Source organism: Gopherus flavomarginatus, chromosome 8, assembly GCF_025201925.1.
Source record: "Gopherus flavomarginatus isolate rGopFla2 chromosome 8, rGopFla2.mat.asm, whole genome shotgun sequence".
Classification (NCBI taxonomy): Eukaryota; Metazoa; Chordata; order Testudines; family Testudinidae; genus Gopherus; species Gopherus flavomarginatus.
This window is the reverse complement of record NC_066624.1, coordinates 85,847,583-85,874,390: the sequence shown is the minus strand read 5'-3', so window position 1 is coordinate 85,874,390 and position 26,808 is coordinate 85,847,583. Positions and strand designations below refer to the sequence as shown.

General features: G+C 42.6%; 2 protein-coding genes across 5 annotated transcripts in view; one reads left to right on the top strand and one right to left on the bottom strand.

Annotated features, from left to right (window-relative positions):
• The window catches only part of HLTF (helicase like transcription factor), a 119,523-nt gene that overhangs the window by 67,448 nt on the left and 25,267 nt on the right, over positions 1 to 26,808 (top strand). Inside the window, exon 26 of one of the 3 annotated variants that reach the window (XM_050965826.1) lies at positions 8,872 to 8,945. The exons of the other annotated variants lie outside the window; for them this stretch is intronic. Within the exon in view, the coding sequence (XP_050821783.1) occupies positions 8,872 to 8,945 (74 nt within the window). The remainder of the gene's footprint in view (positions 1 to 8,871; positions 8,946 to 26,808) is intronic. 3 annotated transcript variants of the gene reach the window in all.
• Positions 313 to 26,335, bottom strand: GYG1 (glycogenin 1). 2 transcript variants are annotated; one of them, XM_050966080.1, is made up of 8 exons: positions 26,204 to 26,335; positions 18,227 to 18,362; positions 15,091 to 15,265; positions 14,625 to 14,787; positions 7,567 to 7,693; positions 3,116 to 3,335; positions 1,420 to 1,470; positions 313 to 1,176 (listed from the first exon to the last, which is right to left on the bottom strand). In XM_050966080.1, exons 1-8 carry the CDS (start codon positions 26,208 to 26,210, stop codon positions 991 to 993), a joined length of 1,065 nt encoding a protein of 354 aa, XP_050822037.1. In that variant the 5' UTR covers positions 26,211 to 26,335; the 3' UTR covers positions 313 to 990. The 2 variants fall into 2 exon arrangements, with proteins under 2 accessions (XP_050822037.1, XP_050822038.1); XM_050966081.1 differs by lacking the exon at positions 1,420 to 1,470 and having other exon boundaries at positions 26,204 to 26,330.

Genomic DNA, 26,808 nt, shown 5'->3' with positions numbered 1-26,808 from the left:
TCTCTCTATCCAGTGGCAACTACACCAGATAGTTTCCAGGTAGCACATAACTAGGGAGCTTGCCCCAGGCAGCTGGCTAGTGGACTCACTTTTTTTGGAACACTCTTCCAGTGTCCCCAAAATAAAGATGTCCATTACGTTGTAGGCTCATAGAATAGCTTGTGAATTTAAGATTTGGAATAGGTGTATCACTAACCTTAGTTTGTTTTTTCTTAAAATTACTGCAGTAGTCTCCCATCTCTAACAGTCAGAACTTTGAAACCACTGCAGATTTCTCCAATATTTTACTAGGAATGGCTCAAGATTATGAGGTAGGGAAGCCAGAAATGCATCATGAGTTTATTTTGCAATGAGTGCAATATTACAGGTAAAACTCAGTTTTACTAGTCCTATAGTATACAGACCTAAAAGACATTCTACCATGCGGTATGTACTGTACATAAAAACCTGGTTAAGATCTTCAGTGTGAGACTAATACTGTAAAGCAGTGCCCTTGCTGTTAGAAGTTGTATCAAGTTTGCATGTATGCTAATAGTTTAGTACTAACATTTACAGTAAGGCAGTGTTGCAAACACTTCAACTTCTAAACAATCCCAAAAAATATAGGGTCTCCTATATAAGATAGCAAGCAAAAGGAGTAACGCCATTCATCTTTTAAGAGGTAAAGCACAGCCCTACAGGTTTAAAGGAATAAGTGTCAAACCAGTTTAGTGCCCTGTTCCCCAGTTTTGTTTTGTATTTTAAATAGGCATATTCAGCAGTCTTACTTAAAAGGGAAGACTTCATGATTGTGCAGGTACAGCCAGCACAAGGATTTCTACTTTATAGCTTTTGCTCAGTTCTCACCTGTAGTACTGCAAAGATCTTCAGCCTGATGAGTTTTATCAAGTTACTAGGCAAGCTTAACTGACCATATTCAACACTGTCCTAGCTGCGATAGCTCTGGAACAAGTCCTTGTATCTCTGTGAACATTGGCAATAGAAGTGCTTCTATTGGAGGTAAGTGTCAAGTTTTTTCTTGATATTGTCAAAGGAGTCTGCTCCCATGTAGTCAGCCTGGCCTTGCTCCCACCTCTCCTTCCGTTCTTCTGAAGATTCAGCTGGTGGGGGAGATGGTGGCGAAGTTGGTGCTGCTGCTGAAAGTGACATGTGGGACACTGCTTCTGTAACCTCTTCCTGGAAGGAGAGCATAGTAAGTAGACTGTATAAGAGTTATAGGACCTATTTCTAAGCAAGCAATAGAGGGTGGGAGAACCAATGAGATGTTCTCATGCAAAGCAGCAAGCACAGTTTGGGGGGGGGGGGGGAAAAAGCAGGGTTATACAACTTTTCTAGCCAAAAAGAAAAATGAACAAATTGAGAAGTCAATGGAGAACGCACAGGAAAGTACTGGTCAATATTGGTTTAAGTTCTTCATACCTCTCTACAGAAGCCACAAGAGAAAGCCAGAGAATAGACCAAGCCCGATAGCTGCAAATAGTTCATTAGAAAGGTGTAAATGGACAAGAGAAAGCATACTCTAAAATAGATCAGTAACTTTGGGCTTTGAAAGGTTGAGAACTTAAAACTACTTTTATTTTCTGTTATACTAAATTTAGTATAAAGTTACTGCAAAGCTGCATTCCATACATGCTATTAAACTCCATGTGTAAAAGGTTAAAATAAAGATAAAAAGTTGCCTTAACCTATACTTTCCACTTACTCTACAGATGGAATCTTCCTAGACTAGCTTTTCTGGCTTCTTGTAGATGAGTCTGACTGAATCCCTAGAGATGTAAGATTCACTTTCTCTCCCCTCCCTCCTATAGAGCTTGTCAATACCAGCTTGTGGAGTGTCGCAGGAGCACTCCTAGTATGCCAAGTTCTCTTTTAGTTATGCTTATAACTATCTGCAGCCTCAGTCTGAGATGCATGAATATTAGTGCAGTTACGTTACTTCTACAGAGCAGCTTCTGAACTGCAAGGCTGACCACACCCATATATAATATCACTGTAGTGGTGACCATCATTGCACACACGGTCATCCAGGGAGAGATCTTAATCACTGTATGAGATTGCTTGTTCTCACCTAATGTTCAGTATTCACTTTTGTGATAAGGGGGAACCTCTAACACAGGAGGTCTCTGCTCAATCCTAGTTTTAATTTTAGGCCATTCAGCATCAACATTTTGCTCTTCATCAGTCTTTAGGGAGCATAAAATGGGGGTTTGCTCTGGCCAGTAAAGAGTGGGTTGCAAGATATTTCTGTATGGTCTTTTCCACTGAATAGAATCATTTCCAGAATATCTGGGGTAAATCTTGATATTCAGTAAAAATTTGGCATTTTGTTACAAGACAAAAATCCTTTTAAAAAAGATAACTGGGTTAATATTTCTGCAGCATTAGCAGAACTTCAGTACTAGAAATAAACTCAGACAAAGTTTAGTCTCATAAATAGGTTCAAGCACTTTCCAACTTGGGATGTGCTGACTTTGGAAAGTTAAGAGACACTTAGTTCAGAATATTTGAGAACACCAGTTCAGAATATTTGAGAACACCTGTTGTAGAACTATTCAAATTTAATCTGGTGAGCTGCAAGATGGTTAACAGCCAGGTAATTCCTATTAGTTAGTACAAATGTTAGGTTGCTACAAATTACTTAAGGACTTCAGGATCTTGACTCCTTGTTTTGTCATACAACATTTGTTTGGGTATCATCTGTGGGGACTGACCCCCAAAACAATGAGCCTTTACTGCTTGAGCTAGAAGACGAAGTCTGTTTGCTTGAAGCCAGTGAGAATCAGGCCTCTGTATGTAGTTGAGGAAGTTTTTTTTACCCAATTTGGTTTCTACACGATTGTTAGTAGCCACTTTTTCAGTAATTATTTGCAGTTCACAGTAGTTATTTAGAAAGGGAGGTGGGTAAATAGTTCACCAGTGACCAGACTAACCCAGTTACTTCCTCTGTTCTATATTATTTCAAGCCTTAAACAAGGAGTTGAAGAAAGCTATGCTTCAATTCAATGGATTCTCCCTGAAGCCTTCAGTAATTTGACATTTGGGATGGGGGAAGTACAGAACATCTGCATTTAGGATGTTTCAATGCAGGTATCTAAGATATAAGATGATGACATACCGCCTTTACACCTGTAGTGGCGTCTTTAACAATTCCATGTTGTTCTAGTAGTGGTAAGATGTTGGTGATGAAGGTATGCCACCACATGTTGAGGAATTCTGGGTGAACCATTGTGGGATCACTTGTGTCACCTTTTATGCTTTTGGTTTTAGAGTCATATGTGTAATTCCATGGTTTCATTCTTCCTAGGAAATGCACTACTTTAGCATTTGAACCAAACCTGCCAAAAAAAAGGAATTTGAATTAGATACTAGATGTCCAGGAAAAGTACATACATGATAGCATTCCATCTCCTAAAGAAAAAGCTAAGAAATTGCAACTGCCTACTGGCACTGAAAGCATCACTATGCAACAGGAGAATGCAGATAGAATTCTACCTCAAATAGCTTATTCAGATTGAAAACAGCCAAAACCTAGTGGTCTGGGCCATTTCAGTACTTACAGCAGACAGTCTCTTGGTAGTTGGTGTCCATGAGAGCTCAGGATCGAACAGTCTCAAGCAGCAGTTGCAATCAGAACAAGTTTTAAGAGTGAGAGTTTCCACTACAGATTCAATGATCCAAATAACTAGACACCATATACACTTAGCCTCATCAGTGACAAGATCACTGGTTTTTTAAGTCTGCAGCCCTACAGAAGGGGACATTCGAGTTGGTCAGAATATCCAGCTTCAGAAAGCTTCTGCCAATGCAGCGGGTAGTTCAGGCATCCTAGAAGGATAGTCTGTCTCACCTGCCATGGTGAGACTGCATGGAAGTGTTTTAATGATTCTCCCTCCCTCCCTCCGCCACTGCTGCCTCGACAAATTTCTTTCTTCAATTACATGGCTGTTCAGAACCCTTAAAATCTCAGTTCTCCAGGTAGATCAAGAGTGTCTGATTACACTTAGTTTTTATGGAAGGGCTACATAAATCATCATGCAGCTACAGTGGGTGTACTTTTTAAAGTCCCTTTACCTTGCTAGTAGTAGTAGTCTAGTAGGATCAGAGAGCCCACCCCAGTGAACTCTTGATGTCGCATGCTACAGAGCAGAGGTCCCCAACGCGGTGCCTGCAGGCACCATGGCACCCGCGTACTAGCCAGCAGACGAGCATCTGCCAAAATGTCGCCAACAAGCTGCGTCATCCAGAGGCGTCGCCGCCGAAATGCTGCTGATTTTCAGTGGTGACACCTCTGGATGATGCAGCTTGTCGCCGGCATTTCGACGATGATGCTTATCGATGTTGCCGCTTGCCAGCGGAATTTCAGTGGATGCCTGTCTGCCGCCATGGTCCTCCATGGCTCGTCTGGTGCCCGCCAGACGAAAAAGGTTGGGGACCACTGCTATAGAGTTTGCCTCCACTCAAAGTATGAGTTAGGGCTAGTCTACACTGGCAATATAGTGTAGTCAACGCAGAGCACTGGGAGAAAGGTCTCCCAGTGCTCTTAAAAAAAAAAAAAAAAAAATCACCTCCACAAGGGGTGTAGCTTCCAGTGCTGGTGCACTGTTTACATTGGCGCTTTACAGCACTGAAACTTGCTGTGCTCGGGGGTGTTTTTCCACACCCCTGAGCAAGAAAGTTGCAGCACTGTGGAGTGCCAGTGTAGACAAGCCCTTAGAGTTTCTAGCCCAGCTTTCTATCAGGAACCTAGTCAAGTAGTACACTGTCTTATCAAGTCTGCAGGCAGAAATCTTCCCAACAGTGAACTGCCTCGTTTTCATTTTAATGAAAACTTTAAATCAGTGGGTTTTGATATCCATATTCCCCCATTTCACTTCTGATCATGTCAGCGGAAATCAGATCATTCAACAAGCCCGGGTTACCGTGCCGGATGCCCTGGCTCTCTCCTCAGCAGCTGGGAAATGCTCCCAATTTCCTCAGCTCTTGGGGTAAACGTAGCTCCATTGAGAAAATATGCAGCATGTTAAAAGTTTAGTGTTTTGTGGTAGTTTAAACCTAAATTGTATGTTTTCATGTGTCAACATAAATGTCTGAAAGTGATGTGAGGCTGTATGATCAGCAGGAGGAATCTTGCTGCCAGAGTTTAGGTCAAATTCGCTGTTAAATACAAGGAACATACAAGAGATTGCTTTGAAGAACTTTGTTTTCAGGCTTTAAGTGCAGTGCCTGAGAGGCTAAAGGGGTCAGAATAGATGGCCAAGTTTAGTTTTTAAGCTAGTCAAGACCACTTTAATGGAATTAAGGCAATTCCATTTTGTCCTCTTGAGGGTCAATCTTCTCTCAGTTGGATCTGTTTCAGAGCAAGTCTACACTACAGCACTACATCGGACCTAAAGAGAATAGAAACAAATAATGTGCTTTGCACATCCTTGTCTTTTGTTGTTTCTTTTACTTTTTTTGGTGGATTTCTCACTTTTTTTGGTGGATTTCTCTCTCTCATTTATTTTTTTTTTTTTAAGATAAGACTTTCTAGCTAGCAAGTCTGTTTCTGTGAAAAGTGATATTTGTTTGTTAACTCTGCTTTGCCCCTTCAAACACTGCCCAGGAGGCTGTGGCTACACAAAAAGCCCCTAGTGGCTACATGTAGCTATGGTGGCCGCATTTGAGAAATGCTAGTTTAGGCTGATCCTTCCTGTTGTGTGAATAAGATTAGACTTGTAAAGGAAATTGGTCTTCTACAACAGTTACACTAGCACATTCTATGCATTCCTGGATTGTTCTCTGCTGCCACTCATTCTGGAATCAGTCAGGATGAAAGTGCCTTTATTTTCTATAGAAAAACTGTTAAGTATGTTCAAATGGATTGCAATCACTAGTTGTATTCCTTCCCCTCCCTCCCCAAAAGCAGGGGTACCCAGCATGTAAGACTTTCTATGCAGGTGTGAATCTTAGCCTCATGGTACGGAGACTCTGAAGGGTTAGATACTGATGTCAGAGTAGGTTTAAAGTTTGGTTCATTACAACTATTGAACTGTGTCTAGTGGATATGGTTATAGATGTTCATCTAGAATGCCTACTCTGACAGCCCATGTGTTACTTGCAAAATCCAAATACCCCTAGCTTTAACAGCTCATTAAGTGCATCTAACTCCGTTCAGTTTGAAGGAAGCTTTTGCCTGGGCCAGGCAGATCCAGCTGACCTCTCATGGCAAAACAAGGTCAATTATAAAAGGTTTTTTTTTGGTGACATGACTAATCTCAGGAAGGGAGTAGCTGAGGAGACTATGGTGTACATAACAATAACTTTCAGCTTACTGAATGCTGTTTATTCTGACTACTCAGTAGTGAGTATTCACTCTGGCTTGCATGTATTTCTTCTTAAAATAAGCGTTCTAATTTTAACCTGACAATATTTCAGATGTTCAGATCACAAGACATGGTTTGAACCTGAGCCAGCAACAATACTGCTTATGTTAGCTGCTCCATTAATCTCTAGCAACTTGACGTCATCTAAAGATCAGTTGGTATTTTCATGCAATTGCTCCTCACTTGCTTTTGAAGCTAGCAGTTAACATGGCCCAGTTGTAATAAAGATTGTAAATTGCAACCATATTTTAATAGTTTTACACACTTTATACTGTAACAATCCTAGAGTTTAGATCAGAATTAGGCTGATTCCATCACAAAGTACCATTACATGGGAAAAATGTTACCTGAAATGGCAGGGAATTGCGGAGGCATTGTGCTTAGAAAGACAAAAACAAGGTTTGTTACTGGCTGTCCTAGGAGCTGGCTATTGCAGGTTTACGAAGATTGCTGTGAGGTCGAGTGTAAGCAACAGAGGAAAAATCTCATGTCTGATGACACCCGGGTCTGTTTATTTGTAGGATACAGAACATGATTGTCCCTGCAGCATTTTTGTTATGAGTCAAATATTTATGCCACCGATGACAGCCGCAAAAAGGGGCAACCCAATAACTATGCTTGTATCATGATTAGTTTTAGTAACAGGAAGGTCAAAAAAGGAGGAGAGAAATTATGATTTATATAGATGTCACCATACCTAGCCCACATTGACTTGAGCTAAACCTCACTCAACCAAACTCTTTAGCAAGGACAACTGCAGTGCAGATAATGCCTCTTTGGTCACAGTAGTATACCTGCGACTAAAAATGTGTTTAGTTGTACTCTTGCAATAGAATGGGTCCTTGGCAAATGCACCTATGCTAGGTAAATTAATTCAAAGAATGAGCTGCTGCCACTGACTGAGGTAGTTTAGGCCACAGATGTGTAAAGAATACTTCTATTTTAATTTTTTTCTTTTTATTGAAATTAAACCATTACATGGTTCAAAGTGAAATAAGAGCCTGCACTAGCTATCACATACCCTTCATTTGGCCTAACCTTGGATCTCCACACTGAAATTGAGTCAAAGAACTGATTTTATACAGCCTTATCATCATCTAGTAAGAGATGGGTCAGCTTCACAAAAGCTCTAGTAAATTTGGCCCCTATAATAACTACACTAGATTATGAATAATTTTTCTACAAGAAAGAATGTTGAACTTACGCTTTAAATGCTGGAAGGTAGGAGTACAGAGAAATGCTGCTTAAGTTATAAATAAATGGCAAGTGTTTGTTGATATCTGTTGTTGCCCAGCTGCTGAAGAAGGTGTTTAATAACCCCTGGTCCCCACCTGAAAGGGAAAGATGGAGAGTTAGCAGGTTGCATGAAAATGATCAATATTCCTTATAAGTTTCTTCACTAAATCACTGATTCAAGACTGAGTTTAGTCATGTGAGCTAGCATACCCAGTAGGAATCAACAATACAGTAGCATTCTATTTATAGAAGTTAGAATTCTTAAACTATAACATTTTCACCCTTGGGAGGGCACATTAGCCCTCTTCCTCTCTCCAGAGGCAGCTATAGATTTGTAAACTTAAGTCATACTTTAGGCTATTTTACCTATCAGAAGACAGCCAAAGGCTTAGAATCCCTACTGCCATAATTTACATGTGAACATGCATTTGTTCTTGCACGATGCAACTCAAGTTTCCATTCACAACCTGAAGTTGAGTTAAATTGGAGTAGTAAACATTGGAAGTGTCAGATTTGTTATTCCAGTTGCAGTGAGGCAAATACAGTAGACTAGATTACGATCTGTCATTCCAGATTTACACATATAACCAAGATAAGCTCTGACCGCTGGTTGATTATCAGAGGCCCACATGTGGCTCAGCAATCCTGTACATAAAAGAGGCTGCTTTTTTGACTCAAGAACTGATTGGTTTGCTAGAAGCAGTCTAGGCCTTAATTACATTTTCTGAGAGATGTCATACTAGAAGTCAACTATATTAAAGTTCCTAGTTAACTTCATAAGCTAGAAGTTTTGTGTTTCAGTTGATGCCTGCAAAAAATGTTCAGACCCTCATTTTGAATGTAGGCTAGTTTACAACAGCAGAAGTCAGTGAACGATAGTCTGGATGCAGAGCCATTATGACTGTTTTCCTAAGAGACTTGGAATACTAAACAGAATGTAGGAATTTGACAAGAACGTGGATTAGTTAGAGAAACTGACTTTGCTTGTGGGGTTACCTTGACATTTGTTCTCTGCTTACAGAAACAGCCTGAGCACTTTTCCAGACCAAGAACTATGCAAGCCCCACTCTAACTGGGCCGTTTCTGTTTTAGGACATGATAGTACTATTCTGAATTTGATCTTATAATGTTGGTAAAGAGTAGACAGCTTTGACACACAAGTGAGATTCCTGATGTATGCTTTTGGATTAAGGTAGTATTAAAATTACTACATTATTATTCTTCCCCCCATTGTTAGTATGACTAACAATTCCACTATGTTTATTCCAACCAGCCAGGGCAAAAAAGGTGCATGAGAAACCAGACTATCACTTGTCAGAATGAAATCACCACTAGCAGAGCCAAAAGGTAAGATTAACAATTCTGAAGAAATCATGGCAGTGTTTTACTATTAGCTTTTTGCCAAGCAGCCAACTGATAGAGCAGGAAGTTAGAAGTGAACTGTATAAGGCCCTACCAAATTCAGGGTCCATTTTGATCAATTTCACGGTCATAGGATTTTAAAGAGAGTAAATTTCATGATTTCAGCTATTGAAATCTGAAATTTCAGTGTTGTAATTGTAGGAGTCCTGACTCAAAAAGGAGTTGTGGGGGGATCCCAAGGTTATTGTGAGAGGATGGTGGGTGGTATTACTACCCTTACTTCTGTGCTGCTGGTGGTGGTGGCACTGCCTTGAGAACTGGGCAGCTGGAGAGTGGCGGCTGCTGGCCAGAAGCCCAGCTCTGAAGGCAGAACTGTCGCCACTAGCAGAAGCAAAATGGCATGGTATGGTATTGCCAACCTTACTTCTGCGCTGCTGCCTGCAGAGCTGGGCCTTCAGTCAGAAGCTGCCACTCTCCAGCCTCCCAGCGCTGAAGGCAGCAATGCAGAAGTAAGGGTGGCCTGGTATAGTACTGCCACCATTCTGCGCTGCTGCTGATGGGGCGCTGCCTTCAGAACTGGGTGCGCAGCCAACAGCTGCCACACTCTGGCTGCTCGCTCTGAAGGCAGCGCAAAAGTAAGAGTGGCAATACTGCAGCCCCCCCTAAAATAACCTTGTGACCCTCCTCACAACTCCCTTTTGGGCTAGAGACTCAGGACCCCCAATTTGAGAGAGACTGGTCTCCTCTGTAAAATCTGTATAGTATTGGGTAAAGCCCACAGAAGGCCAGATTTCACAGGGGGAGACCAGATTTCATGGTCCATGACGCATTTTTCAGCTATAAATTTGGTAGAACCCCAGACGTGGAATAAATTTGAGAGTGCACAGAAACTAAGTGAGTTTGTCATCTGATGTTTAAGAAAGCTCTTCCAAGTCAAGAGAGATGCAACTATTACTATATATTGGGAACTTGCATGTCTTTATTTTGTAAGACTTCTACCATATTAGAAAGTGTCTCTGCATATTCCTGCGGTCTTCTACCAACTGAAAACATCTTAATACAGTTCTGTTACAAAAACAGTTTGAGGTAGAGGAGCCAGATCTCCCATGTTTTGTGTTTGTCTGTAAGTTTAGACTAAGTGATTCTACTATCCTGAGTGATTGTTTGGAATAGATTTGCATGTAGACATAAAGAACAGCTGTATGTTTTGCATCATAAAACTAGTCCTCCTGCATAGTACAGGTTACTAAATTCTTCCCGAACACCATCATCCAATACTTCCTCTCCACTGCATATTCTTCGCTCCTTATGTTATGGACTGTTTGTGTCCTAGTCTTACCAAAAACCAAGAGCCCCTCCAATCCCACCAAAGTGGAATGCCAGTTCAAGTTAGTGTTGTATAATAATTGTGCAATATGCTACTATAGTTGCAGGTATAATCAATATTTTACATCTACACGTTGGTTTAGATCTGAAACTATTAACTGCTAGAATACCGGCTTGGATTCCAGGCTAGAAGAAAGTCTAGTAGATTATGTAACCTATGGAACCAGTTTCCCTTGCACTCTTCTAAACTGTAAAATAGGCAAACTTTTTATTCTAGCTAGTTTTGCTTTTAAATTCATAAAGCCCCAGGTTTTTAGAAGTTTGCTAGAAACACTGAAGTCTTGTCTAAGGCAAGCATCAGACATTCCAGTTACGAAGTTCAGTTTCCCTTCTCCCTCCCTATTAGATACAGTAGCATGGACCAAGATTACTGCATCATGTTATCCTAAACCTTTAGGGCAGCTGAGTTCACAGATAAGATCAATTTGTTTTCCATTTCTGGGAAAGGACAAACTAGTGGACATTTTTAGTCTCTTACAAAATAGACATTTTGACTACTTTGTAGTCATGTATACCAATATTTTGAGGCAAGCAGTATTATAGTGGAAGATATTTTCACAAACTTCTTGGGGACTTAAGAAAGAATTAGTATCCCACAGTTGTGACCACTGTGTGCTGTATTAAAATATTCTGCAAGTCTTATGGCCACTGACAATTGCTTTCTTACTGTAGAAAGTGGCACAGAGTTAAAATGTAACGTGAATCTTGTTTAACAGGGTGGAATGCCTGAGCTATATTTTCTTGTTCCCTATCCCTTAAGGATTGGTGTTCTGCTGACGATAGCTCTGGTGAGCAGATATGATCACAGCAGAATGGCATGCTATTGTAAGACTTTAGCAGTGGGCATGTGCAAGCTTTTTTTGGATTATGACGAATTTAATAAAGTGCTCCTGTTTCAGATAGTGACTGGTCACTAACAGACCCAGTGGTGGAAACAGTATGAATAGAGTTAAAACATTAACAGTGCTCGTCCAGTACCCTTGTAAGTCAGCCTAAGGCTTGCTTCTTTTTTGTTACTAGATTCAATTCTTATAACTAGGTCTGCAAAAAAGCAGCTTTTTTTATACATTTACATTTTATACATTATACAACTACATCAAAGCCTACTGATCTAATAATGCTTATGCACAAAGTTTAAGATGGTACAATGGTATACACTGCTACCCCGCTGTAACACGACTCGATGTAACACGGGTTCGCATATAGCGCGGTAGCAGCAGGGCTCCAGCGGTGCTTTAAAGGGTCCTGGGCTCCAGCTATTGCGGGGATCCCGGAGCTCTTTAAATCACCGCCGGAGCCCTACTGCTGCTATCCTGGGGCTGCAGCAGCAGGGCTCGGCCGGCGATTTAAAGGGCCTGGGCTCCCTGCAGTGGCCAGAGCCCGGAGCTCTTTAAATCAGTGCTGGAGCCCTGCTGCTGCTACCCCGGGGCTCCGGCAGTGGGGCTCAGGCAGTGTTTTTAAAGGGTCCGGGGCTCTGGCTGCTGTGGGGAGCCCCAGGCCCTTTAAATCAGTGCTGGAGCCCTGCTGCTGTTACCCCGGGGCTGCGGCAGTGGGCTCACTGGTAATTTAAAGGGTCCAGGGCTCCGGCTGCTGCGGGGAGCCCCGGGCTCTTTAAATCACCGCTGCCCCGATATAACAGCGTTTCACTTATAACGCGGTAGGGATTTTTGGCTCCTCACAACCGCGTTATATCGGGTTAGCAGTGTTCTGACAAGTCATTTCCCATGTTTAGGAGTGAGATTTTTGAACACCACATTAGAGTCTCTATCATAGCAATAATGCAGGTTTTGCTTTATAACACTGCTCCTCAACTTATTTACCATTGAGGGTCCCATATGCTGCTCTCTAGTCTGTGTTGTGTGGATGCGGCCCACATAATACAACAAATACTACCTGTATGGCCCTGAGGCTGTCACATGGGCTGCAGCTGCGTGCTGATTGAGCCGCAAGTGGCTCATGGGCCACAGGTTGAGAACCACTGCTTTATAAACATGGGACTAGCTGCATGTTGGAAGAATGCTTGAGTTTAGCACTCACTGAAATCATTTCGGACAGACATGCTGGTTAGCAGTACTTTTAGATCCCTGGCCATTGTATCATTGTCAGTGCCATCAGATGAAGTTATTGTCTGACCCTAAAGAAGCACAAATATGATTTATTCTGTTAAGTTTATTATGTGCTACACTAGTTGCTTTATCAAGCTCTTTATGGCTACACTGGGGAGTTTGCATGATCGAGACTTAAGTCAAACTTCCTGTCTGACACCAGTTTGTCAAGCTAACCTCATTTGAAATAGTATTTTATGATATCTGTAGATTAGGAAGCTATACTATTCTCAGGAAGAGTCTTATGCTTAAAGTGAACCACAGCTCTTCTAAGGTTTTAAAAAGGTACTACCGAGTTAGTGGGAGACCAGTTGTCAGGAATTTGTCCCAACTGGATTTGAGAGGTATTTCTTGATACTAAATTAGATCAAAAGCCTGTTTAACTCATATTTTTACATATACCACAGGCATATTGCTTGACTGCCATTTTATAACCATGTCAAACAAAATGCCTATGGCATATGTAAAAACATCAAGTGCAGCAGGACCTAGAGTAGAGCCAGGTGACAACATAGGGTTATTCAACCCACGGCCTTGAAGTTATCCTTTCTGATATGCTGTTTTCCTCATGAACTTAATGCAGCCACATGAGAGTCAAAGCTTCAGTATTACAGAAATACTAAAAGCAGTTTCTAGCAGCTGATTAGTCTAACTTCAGTGTATTCTTGTATGGGTGATAAATCAGGTAATTTTGTACTTGCGTATCTTGCAACCAAGTTGTATACTTGTTAGCACTGGCTATGATTAATACATCTTCAGTCAGTAAAGTTTCTGTTTACTAGAATTCTAACAGGGATTACCACTGACTAATTCAAAGGCTAAATTCCTGCTTTTTATTGCTGCTGAGGGCTAAAACCTGAGTAAGGGCAGAGTTTCTTCACCATTAAGTACTACCTATGGCAAGTCTTACCTCATAGCCCTCATGGCGATAGTCCAGTTTAGTTTGCTGGTCCACAATGTAGCAACTGTATGGGATTTCTGGACTGAACCAGAGGCTCTTTTCTGGCATGTCCAGTTATTCAGTGAAGCAGCAAATTCAACTGTACTACCAACTTACTTGAAAATGGTGCTTCAAAGGAAGTTAACACAGAGGTCCTCCACAGTCAGTAGGCCATTTGTAGAATCTCATTTGGCCACCATTCTAGACTAGGAGGCCCATTAGCAGTACTTGCCAGAATGAATATAAAAAAGCAAGGAACTGCATGGGCCAGGAAATTTACTCCTGGGACTATAAGGTCTGAACTCTCTTTGGAGATAAGAAGCCTGCAAGACAGTTTGCTACTCAATCAGCATAAACAAGGTTGTTAAAACTAGTTAGTAACACCAGAAATGACCCGTGCTTGCCAATAGCATGTGTGTGTTACCAAGCATGCTCAGTACAAGCCAAGCAGCAAATGAGGGGAATACGAAAGGGGAGGGGGGGAGAGCACATGACCCTACATGCTTCCCCCACACGCATTGCCTCTGAGTAATACCACTGTCTCCATAGAGACAAATCCCCCCCCTTTTTCTTTTTGAGGAAATGCTGCTACTGATTAATAAAAACACCTAATTTTACTCAGCTATTTGATTAGCTACTGAGAGTAGAAAAATACGTTTCAGAACAAATCATTTCAAAAAGCCACTTAGAGCAATCCAGCTTTGGAAACATCATGTTCACTTTATCTCTAAGGATATCCACAAATGATTTTTGTGAAAAGCTGAGTTGATGGGAGCTTATTTTCACTGATTTAATCAGTAAGTGACCAACACAATCAATCCATTAGTGACTAGTTTGTATCTAAAATGCAGGACACTGGTTTATAATCTGAAGAATGAAAATTCTTTAGTTAAGAGCTACAGAGAAAGTTTTGGAAGTGGCTGTTTAGTTTGGCCTACCTTTCCCACTTAAGACTCATTAAAGTCCCTCTGAAGTCCATCTAGGCTTTTAATACAAGATAAGCTTATTAATGTTTGATGTTAGATTTCTGACTATAATGAAGTCAGACTCAATCTACAGAAGTCCATGCATGAGTTTCCTGTAAACATGAGTACTCTTTCCAATGAGGCGATGGAATTTTAGAATTCTAATGTAAGTGGTGTCCCCTAAGGCATGCCCATCTGAGACATTCCTCCCCCCCTCAGCATTTTAAACAATCTAAACTCAAATATTGGAGTTGCGGTCAATACATACCATCAAAGCTGCCTTTCTCTGTGGCAAGTTGTAACAGATGATTGTATGTTTCAATGGAAGGTCGATAAACAAAAACTCCAGAATTAAAACAGTCTGGCCAGCCTGGATCTGGTGCTGCGGATAGCTCTTCTTTCTCAAAAAGCTCATCAATATTTGATAAAACCTAGTTGTAGGGGGGGAAAAAATTGCTTTCTGTTTTCTAGGCTTTCTAATGCTTCATAGCATTATGTTTTGTTGATTTTGCCATCCACTCCAAGATATGAAGGTAAGTGTTCATATCAAAGGTCTCATTTTATGGAGGACAGCTTTGACATGGATATATTCCCTTATTACTGCCACTTACAAGTTGTTTTGTAGGCTTAAGAACACTTCCCCGCATACCAAGTTACAGGTCCCCAATAAGAAAAGATTTCTATTGCAAGCCACTAGAAGGAACTGTATTCTGAATAACAAATATATAACTTACCATTGTGTCTGCATCCATGAACACACATTTTGAATACTGAGTCAGTTCCCAGCAGTGGAGTTTTGTTAGTGTGACACCCAGCTCTGGTCTTTTCATTAGTGCTAGATGGGCTGAATCTCCACTGTCCAAGACATCTACCAATAAGATTTCATCAAAGACTTTTTCTAGCACTTTCCTGTGGAAAGTAGTAATTGTTGATTTATTTTTGCAAGATAGTCTTTCCAATATCCCCAACCCCAAGATAGTTTTGTATTGCCTAGACTCTAAGTGCACAATAAGGAGTTGAAGCCTAGACTGTCTTGTATTTAGTCTTTTATTTAAACACGTGCAAGAGTCTTGTCAAGTTTCTAGCATAGAAATACCTTCGTTACCAGTTAGTGATCCTGACTGGTGCTGGAGTAGTAGCAATGAAAACTGAAGCCCTGTGTATATACACAAGTCAGGCCGATCAGGTCTTGTAGTTTGAGCCTCCCACACAGTTTGTCTCAGCCAGACCTGAGAACACCGCCTCTTGGTGAGGTGACAGACTATTTTAAGCTTATAGCTAAGAAACAAGAAGCTATTAGACTGGTCTGTGCAGGACTTTGGACAGCAACTGAATCCTGAACAGTTCTTGTTGACCTTTAAAGCCACAAGGAACAGACCTAACTGCTGCTAGTTTATCTAGCTCATCAACAGAGTGTTTACTTAGCCGTGGCTCTTCATGTGGCAGTGAGTGCAGTAGACTTCTAGTTTAGTTTACTTCCTTTTAGTTGGAAATGGTCTCTTGGAGCAATGTTGTGTCCACTGTAAGTGAAAAGCATCATTAACTCTGAAGAGCTAAACTGAAATAAGATATATTATGAGTTCTTAAAGCTCTTGGCAGTTATGCAACTCCAGTTTTTAATCATCGTTTAGTCTATCCACTAAAATTAAACATCAGTATCCGTAGAGGTATCTTGATTTCTACAGACTACTTTGAGGGACTAATGCTTATGGTTTCAGATTTCTTGACATTTTACGTTTAATACCAGTAGTGCAGGTTGGGCTAGACAACCCATAAGTGTCTTGAGTATTTTGAGGTGCTATCAGGGAGTTAAATTGTATATTTCTACAAGCTGAATAGTCTTGAACTACAACTTTACCCTCTAGATTGTCAATGGTTGTACTTTAAGTGATATTCAATATTATTCTAGTCCCAGGGGAAGTTAAAAAAATTACTTCTAAAATATACACGAATATTGCAGATGAATAATAAAATCTGCAAGTTTTATTCATGACACATTCCAGTGGCTGTCCAAATATATTTGTTGTAATTGTTGTGTTGGAGTTTGTACTTTCACGCCCTCCTCTTCAGGAAGAAACTGCTAGCCTGGTGGACAGGAAGACTATTCATCTGAGGGTATGGCTACATTTGGAATTTCAAAGCGCTGCCGCGGCAGCGCTTTGAAGTGTGAGTGTAGTCGGAGCGGCAGCGCTGGGAGACAGCTCTCCCAGCGCTGCATGAAAACCACATCCCTTATGGGTGTAGCTTACAGCGCTGGGAGCCACGCTCCCAGCGCTGCCGCCCTGATTACACTGACGCTTTACAGTTTTTTCACACCCCTGAGCGCGAAAGTTGCAGCGCTGTAAAGTGTGAGTGGCCTGAATAGAATGCTGTTGTATAAGTGAAGCACTAGAGTTGAGAGCCTTGAGACTGATTAAGTAGTCCATTTTGTGTTAGATAGTAGAGATAAACCTGGAATCACCTGTCATTAAAGCAAGCAGTATTTGGCCAAGACAGCTTCCTGTGGATTAGGTAACAAGGATCACGTAACTAGTTCAGCTACTTACTTCCCACTCCTGTCATAAACAGATAGCTAAGGGTTAATGTCTCTTCCACCTGAAGCACCTGACCAGAGGACAAATCAGGAAACCGGATTTTTCAACTTTGGGTGGAGGGATTTGAGTGTCTTTGTCTTTGTGTTTCTGGCTGCCTGCTTTCTCTGAGCTTTAGAGAAGTAGTTTCTTTTTTCTAGTCTTCTGTTTCCAAGTGTAAGGACAAAGAGATCAGATAGTAAGTTATATGGTTTCTTTTCTTTGGTATTTGCATGAATATAAGTGCTGGAGTGCTTTGATTTGTATTCTTTTTGAATAAGGCTGTTTATTCAATATTCTTTTAAGCAATTGACCTGTGTTGTATCATCTTAATACAGAGAGAACATTTGTACTTATTTTTTCTTTCTTTTTATATAAAGCTTTCTTTTAAGACCTGTTGGAGTTTTTCTTTACTTCAGGGAAATTGAGTCTGTACTCACCAGGGAATTGGTGGGAGGAAGAAATCAAGGGGAAATTTGTGTGTTGGATTGCTAGCCTGACTTTGCATTCCCTCTGGGGAATAGGAAAGTACTTTTTGTTTCCAGGATTGGGAACAGAGAGGGAGATTCACTCTGTTTGGATTCACAGAGCTTGTGTCTGTGTATCTCTCCAGGAGCACCTGGAGGGGGGAAGGGAAAAAGGATTATTTCCCTTTGTTGTGAGACTCAAGGAATTTGGGTCTTGGGGTCCCCAGGGAAGGTTTTTCAGAGGGACCAGAGTGCCCCAAAACACTCTAATTTTTTGGGTGGTGGCAGCAGGTACCAGGTCCAAGCTGGTAACTAGCTTGGAGGTTTTCATGCTAACCCCCATATTTTGGACGCTAAGGTCCAAATCTGGGACTAAGGTTATGATATAGACATAGCCTTAAAACACAGACAAGGGGTAGGAGAGGAAGCATTCTATTTTACTGATGAAGGGAGGAAGAGAAAGATTATATGACTTGCCCAGAAAGTCTGTGGTAGATCCAGACATTGAACTTTCATCTGAGTCCCAGACCAATGCCTTAACCACAGGACCATCCTTTCTCTCGTTGGCTAGTGGATTAAATTTAGCTATTTGTCAGTCTCTTCAGTGTACGACTTGTCAACCAGTATGCTCTGACTGGATAGTTTATTGCTGGAAGCAGCTGGTGTATAGAAGCTCATGGAATACTGATTGGCATCTACTATCCTTAGCATTTTGTAATATTCTGACCAGCTTTAGAAGGTCACTACAGAGAGCTTTCATTTGGGGGTTAAAAATTATTGTAATAGGAGCGTTCAGTGAACAACTAGGTGAAAATATTCATGAAGTGACATACCTCATGGGAGCAGAGACTTGAGGCGTTATGAGCACAGTTAGTTTCTTTATTGTTCTGTGGTGTTGCAGAGATGAACCCAAGACCAGTGCTCCTTTAACATAAGAGTCATTCGTAGCTAGAGTCACAAAAGACTGATCTTGAAAAGGAAGAGAAGAAGTTGTGTTAATATTCACATTTAGTTTTAAATGAAAGTATGCTTGCTAAAATTATTCAGCTCCACCATCGTATTTCATGCCAGAAGATGCTAGGGAGAGAGTTATGTTGAGGAGCCTCAAAAGAGTAAATAAACCACTCACTGTGTTTAAGATCCCTTGTACATTAGTAGGCACGCACAACATTTATGGAAGAGGTTGGCACAGCTGAGGTATGCTACAGCAACATGTCTTGATTAGATCAGCCAGTGTATTGACAGACATGGTCCTAAACGTAGAAGGAAGCACATTCTATATTGTGTGGAGAGAGATCCAACTGCCACATCCAATCCTCTAGTTTTTACCAAGTAGAAACTTCATTCTAGTTTACACTTTGGATACAACTCAGCTAGGACCTGGATGCAAGTTCCTCATCCAGAAGGAACTCAAAAACTAAACCATGGACTGCTAACTGGGTAAGTAGGTATCAGTTGCAAATGTAAGGTGTTTTTGTACTTGCCAGCCTGCAGTATCTGTCTGCCAGCTAGTACTACTTTAGTTTTAGAGTCAGTCTCTCAGTAAGGTGTTTAAAACTGAATATTCAGGGAGTTGTGTTAGTACATTTGATATTTCACTCCTGCTGTAACATGAGATCTACATATTGAGTAACAGTATTTTGAAATTCTATTAAAACTTGCAGATTATTTGTTTAGCAAGACTGCTGCAAAACTACAATGAGAATGCAAGCTTTTAACAGGAAGTGTCTTGTTAGCTTCTATCTAGTAATATGAAAAGGAGTGAATTACAACTGGAACTGTGGCAACAGTTAAACTTGTAGGAGTTAGTTACAGTGTTCTTTTTCACATTGTTCTCTACCATGAACAATATCTGGATTATTATAAACTACAGTAAGACTATCCATCTATCCATCACTCTGGTGCCCCAACAATCTTAAATACACTAACATACCCTTCTCATTTACCCCATATCAAGTCAGGTGACTCAGCAACAAGAACTTAGTTTAAAAAGTGACCTTTAGCTAATGCATATTTTAGCTGCCAAGCTACCTCTACCAATCCTACCTTAGAATCACTATTGACCAAACAAATTCTGCAATTTAGTCATGTTTGTGCAGTTGACCTATCCTTTGAAGATTAAGATGCTTTGCAAAGAAGCATGCTCACGGATTTCTACGAAAGTTGTTTCCAAGGTGGATGAATAAGTCAGATTTTAAATCAACATTAAAGTTTTGGAAATAAACTTATTTAAAATATAATTTGAAATAATAGACAACCTAAAAAGGCCTAAAATTAAATTAAAAAAATCTTAATTAGTACATATTTGCTGCCAAGTTTTAAAGAGAAAAAATGCATTGAACTGGTGAAAACAAGCACATGTAACCAGGGTATGACATGCCAAACCAGCTTTTCATAGAATCATAGATGATTAGGGTTGGAAGGGACCTCAGGAGGTCATCTAGTCCAACCCCCTGCTCAAAGCAGGACCAATCCTCAAATCCCTAAATGGCCCCCTCAAGGACTGAACTCACAACCCTGGGTTTAGCAGGCCAACGATCAAACCACTGATTTAAATCAGTTTAAACCACCAATTTCAAGTCCACCCTGGTTGCTTACAAGGAAGATGGGTAGCTGTGCTGAGAACTGTGTTTACTGAAACAAGTTTCAGAATTTTTATTTTGCTTTGTGGAGATTTAGCTAGATTATATCAATTTACTTCACATTTTGAATGATACTGCAGGTATTTTTAGAGCAACAAGGTGGGTGAAGTAATATCTTTTATTGGACCAACTTATGTTGGTGAGAGACAAGCATTCACAGAGCTGTTCTTCGTGTCTTTTTAGTAACCAGAGACTTCTGAGCACCTCAGGTGATTGTACATTTTACTTAAGTGGTCACTATTTCTTTTATTCTATATTTAAGAAATTTGCCAGGGCAACAGCTTTGACACTAACCTCTAAGGCGCAACAAGCTGAGGTAGACTAAGGGTATGTCTACACTACGGGATTATTCCGATTTTACATAAACCGGTTTTGTAAAACAGATTGTATAAAGTCGAGTGCACGCGGCCACACTAAGTACATTAATTCGGCGGTGTGCAGCCATGGTCCAAGGCTAGCATCGATTTCCGGAGCATTATACTGTGGGTAGCTATTCTGTAGCTATCCCATAGTTCCCGCAGTCTCCCCCGTCCCTTGGAATTCTGGGTTGAGATCCCAGTGGCTGATGGGGCAAAAATCATTGTCGCGAGTGGTTCTGGGTAAATGTCGTCACTCATTCCTTCCTCCGGGAAAACAACGGCAGACAATCATTTCGCGCCCTTTTTCCCTGGATTGCCCTGGCAGATGCCATAGCACAGCAACCATGGAGCCTGTTCAGCTTTTTTTCTTTTTTTTTTTTTTTTTTACTGTCACCGTATGTGTACTGGATGCCACTAACAGAGGTGTTACTGCAGCGCTACACAGCAGCATTCGTTTGCTTTTGCATGATAGCAGAGACGGTTATCAGTCGTTCTGTACCGTCTGCTGCTATTGTAAATTGGCAATAAGATGACGGTTATCTGTCGTTCTGTACTGTCTGCTGCTATCATGGGTGCCCCTGGCTGAGATTGGCCGGGGGTGCAAAGGCAAAACTGGGAATGACTCCCTGAGTCAATCCCTCCTTTATGGTTTCTAAAAATAGTCAGTCCTGCCTAGAATATGGGGCAAGTGTACTAGAGAGCCAGTGTATCAGAGCACAGCTGCTCTGTGTCAGATCCCGCAGAAATGATGAGCTACATGCCATTCACAGGTGGTGCCCCTGCAACAACCCCACCTGTTGCTTCCCTCCTCCCCCAACCTTCCTGGGCTACCGTGGCAGTGTCCCCCTCATTTGTGTCATGAAGTTATAAAGAATGCAGGAATAAGAAACAGTGACTTGTTAGTGAGATAAAATGAGGGGGAGGCAGCCTCCCAGTGCTATGACAGTCCAGGCAGAACATTAAGCGGTGTGGGGGAGAGGAACCCAGCATCCCACTGCTATGATAGTCCAGGCAGGACAGAATCTTTTCTTTACACATGAAAGGGAGGGGGCTGATGGAGCTCAGCTCCCAGTTGCTATGATGAGGATGGTTACCAGCCATTCTGTACCATCTATTGGGAATGACCAGGAATCATTCCTATTTTCCACCCAGGCGCCCCCGGCCAGCCTCACCTGAGGCCAGCAAGGAGCACTCACGGGCTGATTACAAGGACGGCTAGCAGTCCTACTGCACCATCTGCCACCAGGGAGGGGAGAGGAGCGGATACTGCTCTTCACTGCTGCAGCATCGTGTCTACCAGCAGCATTCAGTAGACATAGGGTGACATTGAAAGAAGTCAAGAAACGATTTCTTTCCCTTTTCTTTCACGTGGGGGGGGAGGGAGTAAATTGTCAAGCTATACCCTGAACCACGCCGGACAATGTGTTTGACCCTACAGGCATTGGGAGCTCAGCCAAGAATGTAAATATTTTTCAGAGACTACTGTGGGATAGCTGGAGTCCTCAATACACCCCCCACATGAGCGTCCATTTGATTCTTTGGCTTTCTGTTATGCTTGTCATGCAGCACTGTGTAGCCTGGAGATTTTTTCCAAACACTTTGGCATTTCGTCTTCTGTAACGGAGCTCTGATAGAACAGATTTGTCTCCCCATACAGCGATCAGATCCAGTATCTCCCGTATGATCCATGCTGGAGCTCTTTTTGAATTTGGGACTGCATTGCCACCCGTGCTGATCAGAGCTCCATGCTGGGCAAATTCAAAAGTTCGCGGGGCTTTTCCTGTTTACCTGGCCACTGCTTCCGAGTTCAGATTGCTGTCCAGAGCAGTCACAGTGGTGCACTGTGGGATACCGCCCGGAGGCCAATACCATCGATTTGCATCCACACTAACCCTAATCCGATATGGTAATACCGATTTTAGCACTACTCCTCTTGTTGGGGAGGAGTACAGAAACCAATTTAAAGAGCCCTTTATATTGATATAAAGGGCCTCGTAGTGTGGACAGGTACAGCGTTAAATCGGTTTAACGCTGCTAAAATCGGTTTAAACGTGTAGTGTAGACCAGGCCTAACACTGTCAAAGGGCCACAGTCTTGCAGGAGTTAGTTCTGCACAGAAGAGGCCATGCTTTTTTTTGGAATGCCACATGGAGCAACCGTGTGGCAGGTATCATTCACTTTCTGCAGTCCACAATGCAAACTGCTGATTTATGGAGCCATCCAGAGAGTTGTCGGAGTGGGTAGTGCATATTGCTGTGATAATTCTTATGCAAGAATGGTTGAATTAGAACCTGAGGTCTGCAGCTATGTCTTAGCCTCAAAATGGCAACTGGGGATTCTTCCCCCCACTTCTTTGCTGCAACCACCACTATGCCTTAAAATTTTAGTGGAAAGTTATAGTAAATTGGCCACATTAATTATGAAGCAAATTAAGATTCTTATTGCAATAAAAGCCAGCCCTTGCACCAGAAATAAGGAAGTTCACATTTAGCTTCTATCTAATATTGCAACTTTATTTATATTTTTGCATTAAAATTTTATGTGGAGTCAGTCTTGACTAGTGTAACCCAGTTGCTGTAGATGATGAAACTGGTATTAATCTCATAGGGTGGGCCACATCTTTAATATTACAAATGAGATATTAAAGGGTCCTTTTTAAGGCATACATGTTATTTTTTCAGCAGCAGTTGTCTATATGGCAAACTGTAAACAATTGTAAGTCTGCTGTACTTTAGGGCAGTTTAGTACCTGGAACCTACTACATAGCCACCACCATCGTGGTCAACAAGTTCTGTAGACCAATCTGAGAACCTTGGGCTAGAATGGCAAAAAGTAAATTAATCTTGGGTAATCTAGATTACGTTATTTATAAATGTTTTCCACCTAGCCAAATTTTAGACTTCAGAAGAGTTTCTACAGAGTCATGCATGGAAGGGGATAAATTTCTTTCTTAAATTCACTGAGAAGTAGTGATTTGTAGTCGTTCATGTTGGTTGGTGCGTCTAGGGACCGTACAGACAGAACAATTCTCAGTCTGTTAAGAACTTCAGAAACTAGTAGCACTAATGCTGAACTACAGCTCTAGAAGTCATGCATACTGTATAGATGTAGTTATCTGGCAAAATTCTGTAGAACTATTTTTCCATTCTGCCCCCAAGGAGCCAGTATGAATGCAGAAGTTATATAAACTGCTTGCATGAACTGTATCAGACAAGCAAGTTGTTAGTGTCTTAAGCAGTGTAAACATTCCTCTAGTAGCAAACACTTCTGTTCTTGTCCCTGGATTTGGAGATTTACTCTTCTCACTTTCCCATTGAATGAAGAGCTTTGCCTTGAAAAGCTAAGAATTCACTAGGCCTGACTCAGTGAGCCACTGGTGTATTACATTTAAAAACAGGGATTGTACAGACAATAATAGTCTTACAAACTAGTGACTGCATCGCTCGTGCCATCATTCAAACTAAAGTCTGTGTCCAGATGTTTTCTAGGCTACAAGGCTCTTCCAGTGATCTAACACCCTTGTTGTTTACTTGTTAAGACCTTTGCATGACATCAGGGGGTCTGCCTGCCTTTCTGAAACTGCATAGTCAAGTACCACACTGATGGATTTACTAGCCCAACACTACCGAGCAATACAGGAAATTCTTAGAGTGGCCAATGTAACAGAACATGTATGAGGGTTTATGGTCAGACTGAAACATTAAGTTTGAGGATGAGCAACAGAGAAAGCATGGGGAAAGCTAGAAATATAAGGCAAATTCTTTCTAAGTTACTTGCTAGTTTTTGTTCCCTTGGGACAGCAAAGCTATTTACTTTTCTTAATGAAAGTGTGGTGCTGGCAACCCCTTCAGAGGAGGGTCACTTGACATGGTTCAAGTCTATGCAGTATGAAACAGGACATGTTAGTGTTAATACAGAATGCACCCTCCCTATGGAGCACCAAGCCTAGGCTGGTTATTATGTTTTGTATTGGTGTTGAAGATTCAGGCCATTTCTTTTAAAAATTTGAACACACAACCGTTATTAGAAACAATGAAGCTGCTCCAAACTGTGCTGTCAATGTTGTCAATTGACTTTTTGGTAACAGCCTTCCATCAACTCTGTCCCCTAGCTATCATTTCTACCACCCTCCTCCCCCCCACTTTGTTTTATTTATAGGCTACAGCAGCTGAACAGGGGAGTACCCTTCACACTAATGTGTCAGAGAGGTACTGTGGACACATGTGCAAATCTATAGCCTAGGGGCACCTGCCTGAACATAAAGCTTCTGGCTCCTTCCAAAAGGTTGTCTTAGCCTATGTGGGATTGACCTGTTGCTAAGCAATTGTGACTGGCCCAACACCTTCCACATATGCCTGAGGTCACTATATTTACAAGTCTATGCTTGCTCTTTGTTTCAATTCTAGGTAGTTTCTTTTAGAGAGAGGGAGGGAGGCAGGCAGGGAGAGGAGTTCAGCCTGAGTTTCAGACGGTAGCAAGTTGAAATTCTGCAAATAATAGTTTCATTAGAATCTATGTCAGATCAATAGGGGCATCTGTATAAGCTGTTGGAAAAAATGCAAGGAAAGTGGTTTAAAGAATTACCAGGACTTGTGTTAAACCCAGACATAGCAGTACTAATACTCTGAAAGCAAAACTGACTTCCTCATTTCACTTCTCTTGACCTGAGCCATCAGAGATGACAGAAGATCATCTACATGTGGCAAGTTTTAAGAAAATTCTTGCTATGACAGGTGTTACAAGGAAAGATTAATAGAGGTTTTCAATGGACAGCGTCCCTTCAGCATTTGAAAGGCAGAGTCAAAGGAACATCTGACCTATTTAAAAGTATCTCCATTTTTTGTTAGTTGCACTTCTCTGAGATACCTGCTATTACAAGAGCTAATATTATTATAGCTGAGGGATCAGAGTTGTTAAATTTCATGCATTTGAGAGTACCTGGTCTTGTCAGTTTCCACCATGTATAGGGGTGTTACAGCTGGGCGGTGGTGGGGTCTTTAAGAGCACAACACTGAGGAATTTGCCAAGAATCCCAGGGACAGGCACAGCACTAGAAGGTGGCTTTAAGTCGTTTTGGGCAACTAGATTTCGAGTTGTGTGTCTTTTTTTTAATTTAAACTTGAGCTGTTTGACAAGCCCCGATCAAGAAGCCGAACAGGACTTTCACTTCCTGGAGATGCACCGCCTGGATTCCACTTCAAGGTATCGGCAGCAGGTCCAGACCTGACTTTTCCCCAAAGTTCAGGGGACAGCTGGGGCCAGGTCTATCTGCTCTGTAAGTTACGTGCCCGGGAAGCACGTAACTTAGCTGTGTGCACACGGGGTAGGGGTCGCCCCAGCTCCTGGATCTCCCGGGGGTGGCCCAGTGTGACGGGCAGAAGCGCTGCAGGGTCCGGGCGGGGAGGAGATGCAAGTGGGGGCATGCCGCGGGGGCGCGCGGCTTGCCCAGCCAGGGAGTAGAGGCGCCCCTCGGCCGGGGGAGCACCGGGGCAGGCAGGCAGCACAGCTACCTAAAAATAGGAGCCGCCATAAGCGAGTGAGCGCCGGGGTCCGCGCTAGGCCGAGCTCCGCTTCCTTCCTGTTCCGCGAGCCTCCGGCGGCAGCTCCCGCGCTGGGGGAGGGGTAGCTGTCCCGCTAGCCGGCCCGAGCCGCGGGCAGCGGCAGTGCGGGCAGGGGCCTCGGCACAGCCCCGGCCGCAGGAGCCGCCCCCGGTAACGCTCCCGCAGCATCGCCCAGCCGGGCAGGGGGCTGCGCCGCTCAGCCCCCGCGGGAGGGCGGGCCCGGCTCGGGCAGGGCAGGGCGCACTTACCAGCCATAGTGCCAGTGCTGCTGCTGCCGCCGCCGCTGCCGGACCCTACTTCCCGGATAGATGCTGCGGCCGCCGGCTACTCGCGAGCCGCTGCCGGAGCCGCCCTTTATATCCGGGCGGGCGGAGCCACGTGGGGCACGTACGATGTCCGCAGTCTCTCGCTAGCGCCGGGGCGGGGAGACTCGCCGGGCTGAGGAGCCCGGCACGGGCGAGGAGCGGCCAGGGGTAGCCTGTGTGCTAGGGCTGCCTGAGAACAGCCTTCCCTCGGGCTAATTCCTTCCTTCCTTCCATTCCCCGTGTCTGCTTTGCACGCACCGCCGTCTCTAGGTCCCGTGTGCTCTGAGCCAGATCCTCCATTCCTTTCCCAGGTGCTCTGTGCTGCCGGAAAACTGCCCCGACCGCCTCCTTGGGGATTCACCTGCTGCTAGGGAGTTCTTGGCTATGAAGAGTGTTACGCGGCGTTCATTGCTGGGGTATCTGACAGGGTTGCCCCCCCGCTTTGCTGAAGGCGGGTGGCGGTGAATGTGGCATTGTCTCCTCTTCCTTTCCCACTGCTAGAAAGAGTTTTGTAGCCTGAATTGAAGGGCTTGTGTGGGGTGCAAGAC

What these genes read in the sequence shown, in the direction of transcription:
- GYG1 (XM_050966080.1), bottom strand. An exon ending in CAAGTCTCTGCTCCCATGAG is followed by an intron (nt 15,266 to 18,226) that starts GTATGTCACTTC and finishes TACTTTCCACAG; the next exon opens with GAAAGTGCTAGAAAAAGTCT. An exon ending in TACCTTCCAGCATTTAAAGC is followed by an intron (nt 3,336 to 7,566) that starts GTAAGTTCAACA and finishes TTTTTTTGGCAG; the next exon opens with GTTTGGTTCAAATGCTAAAG.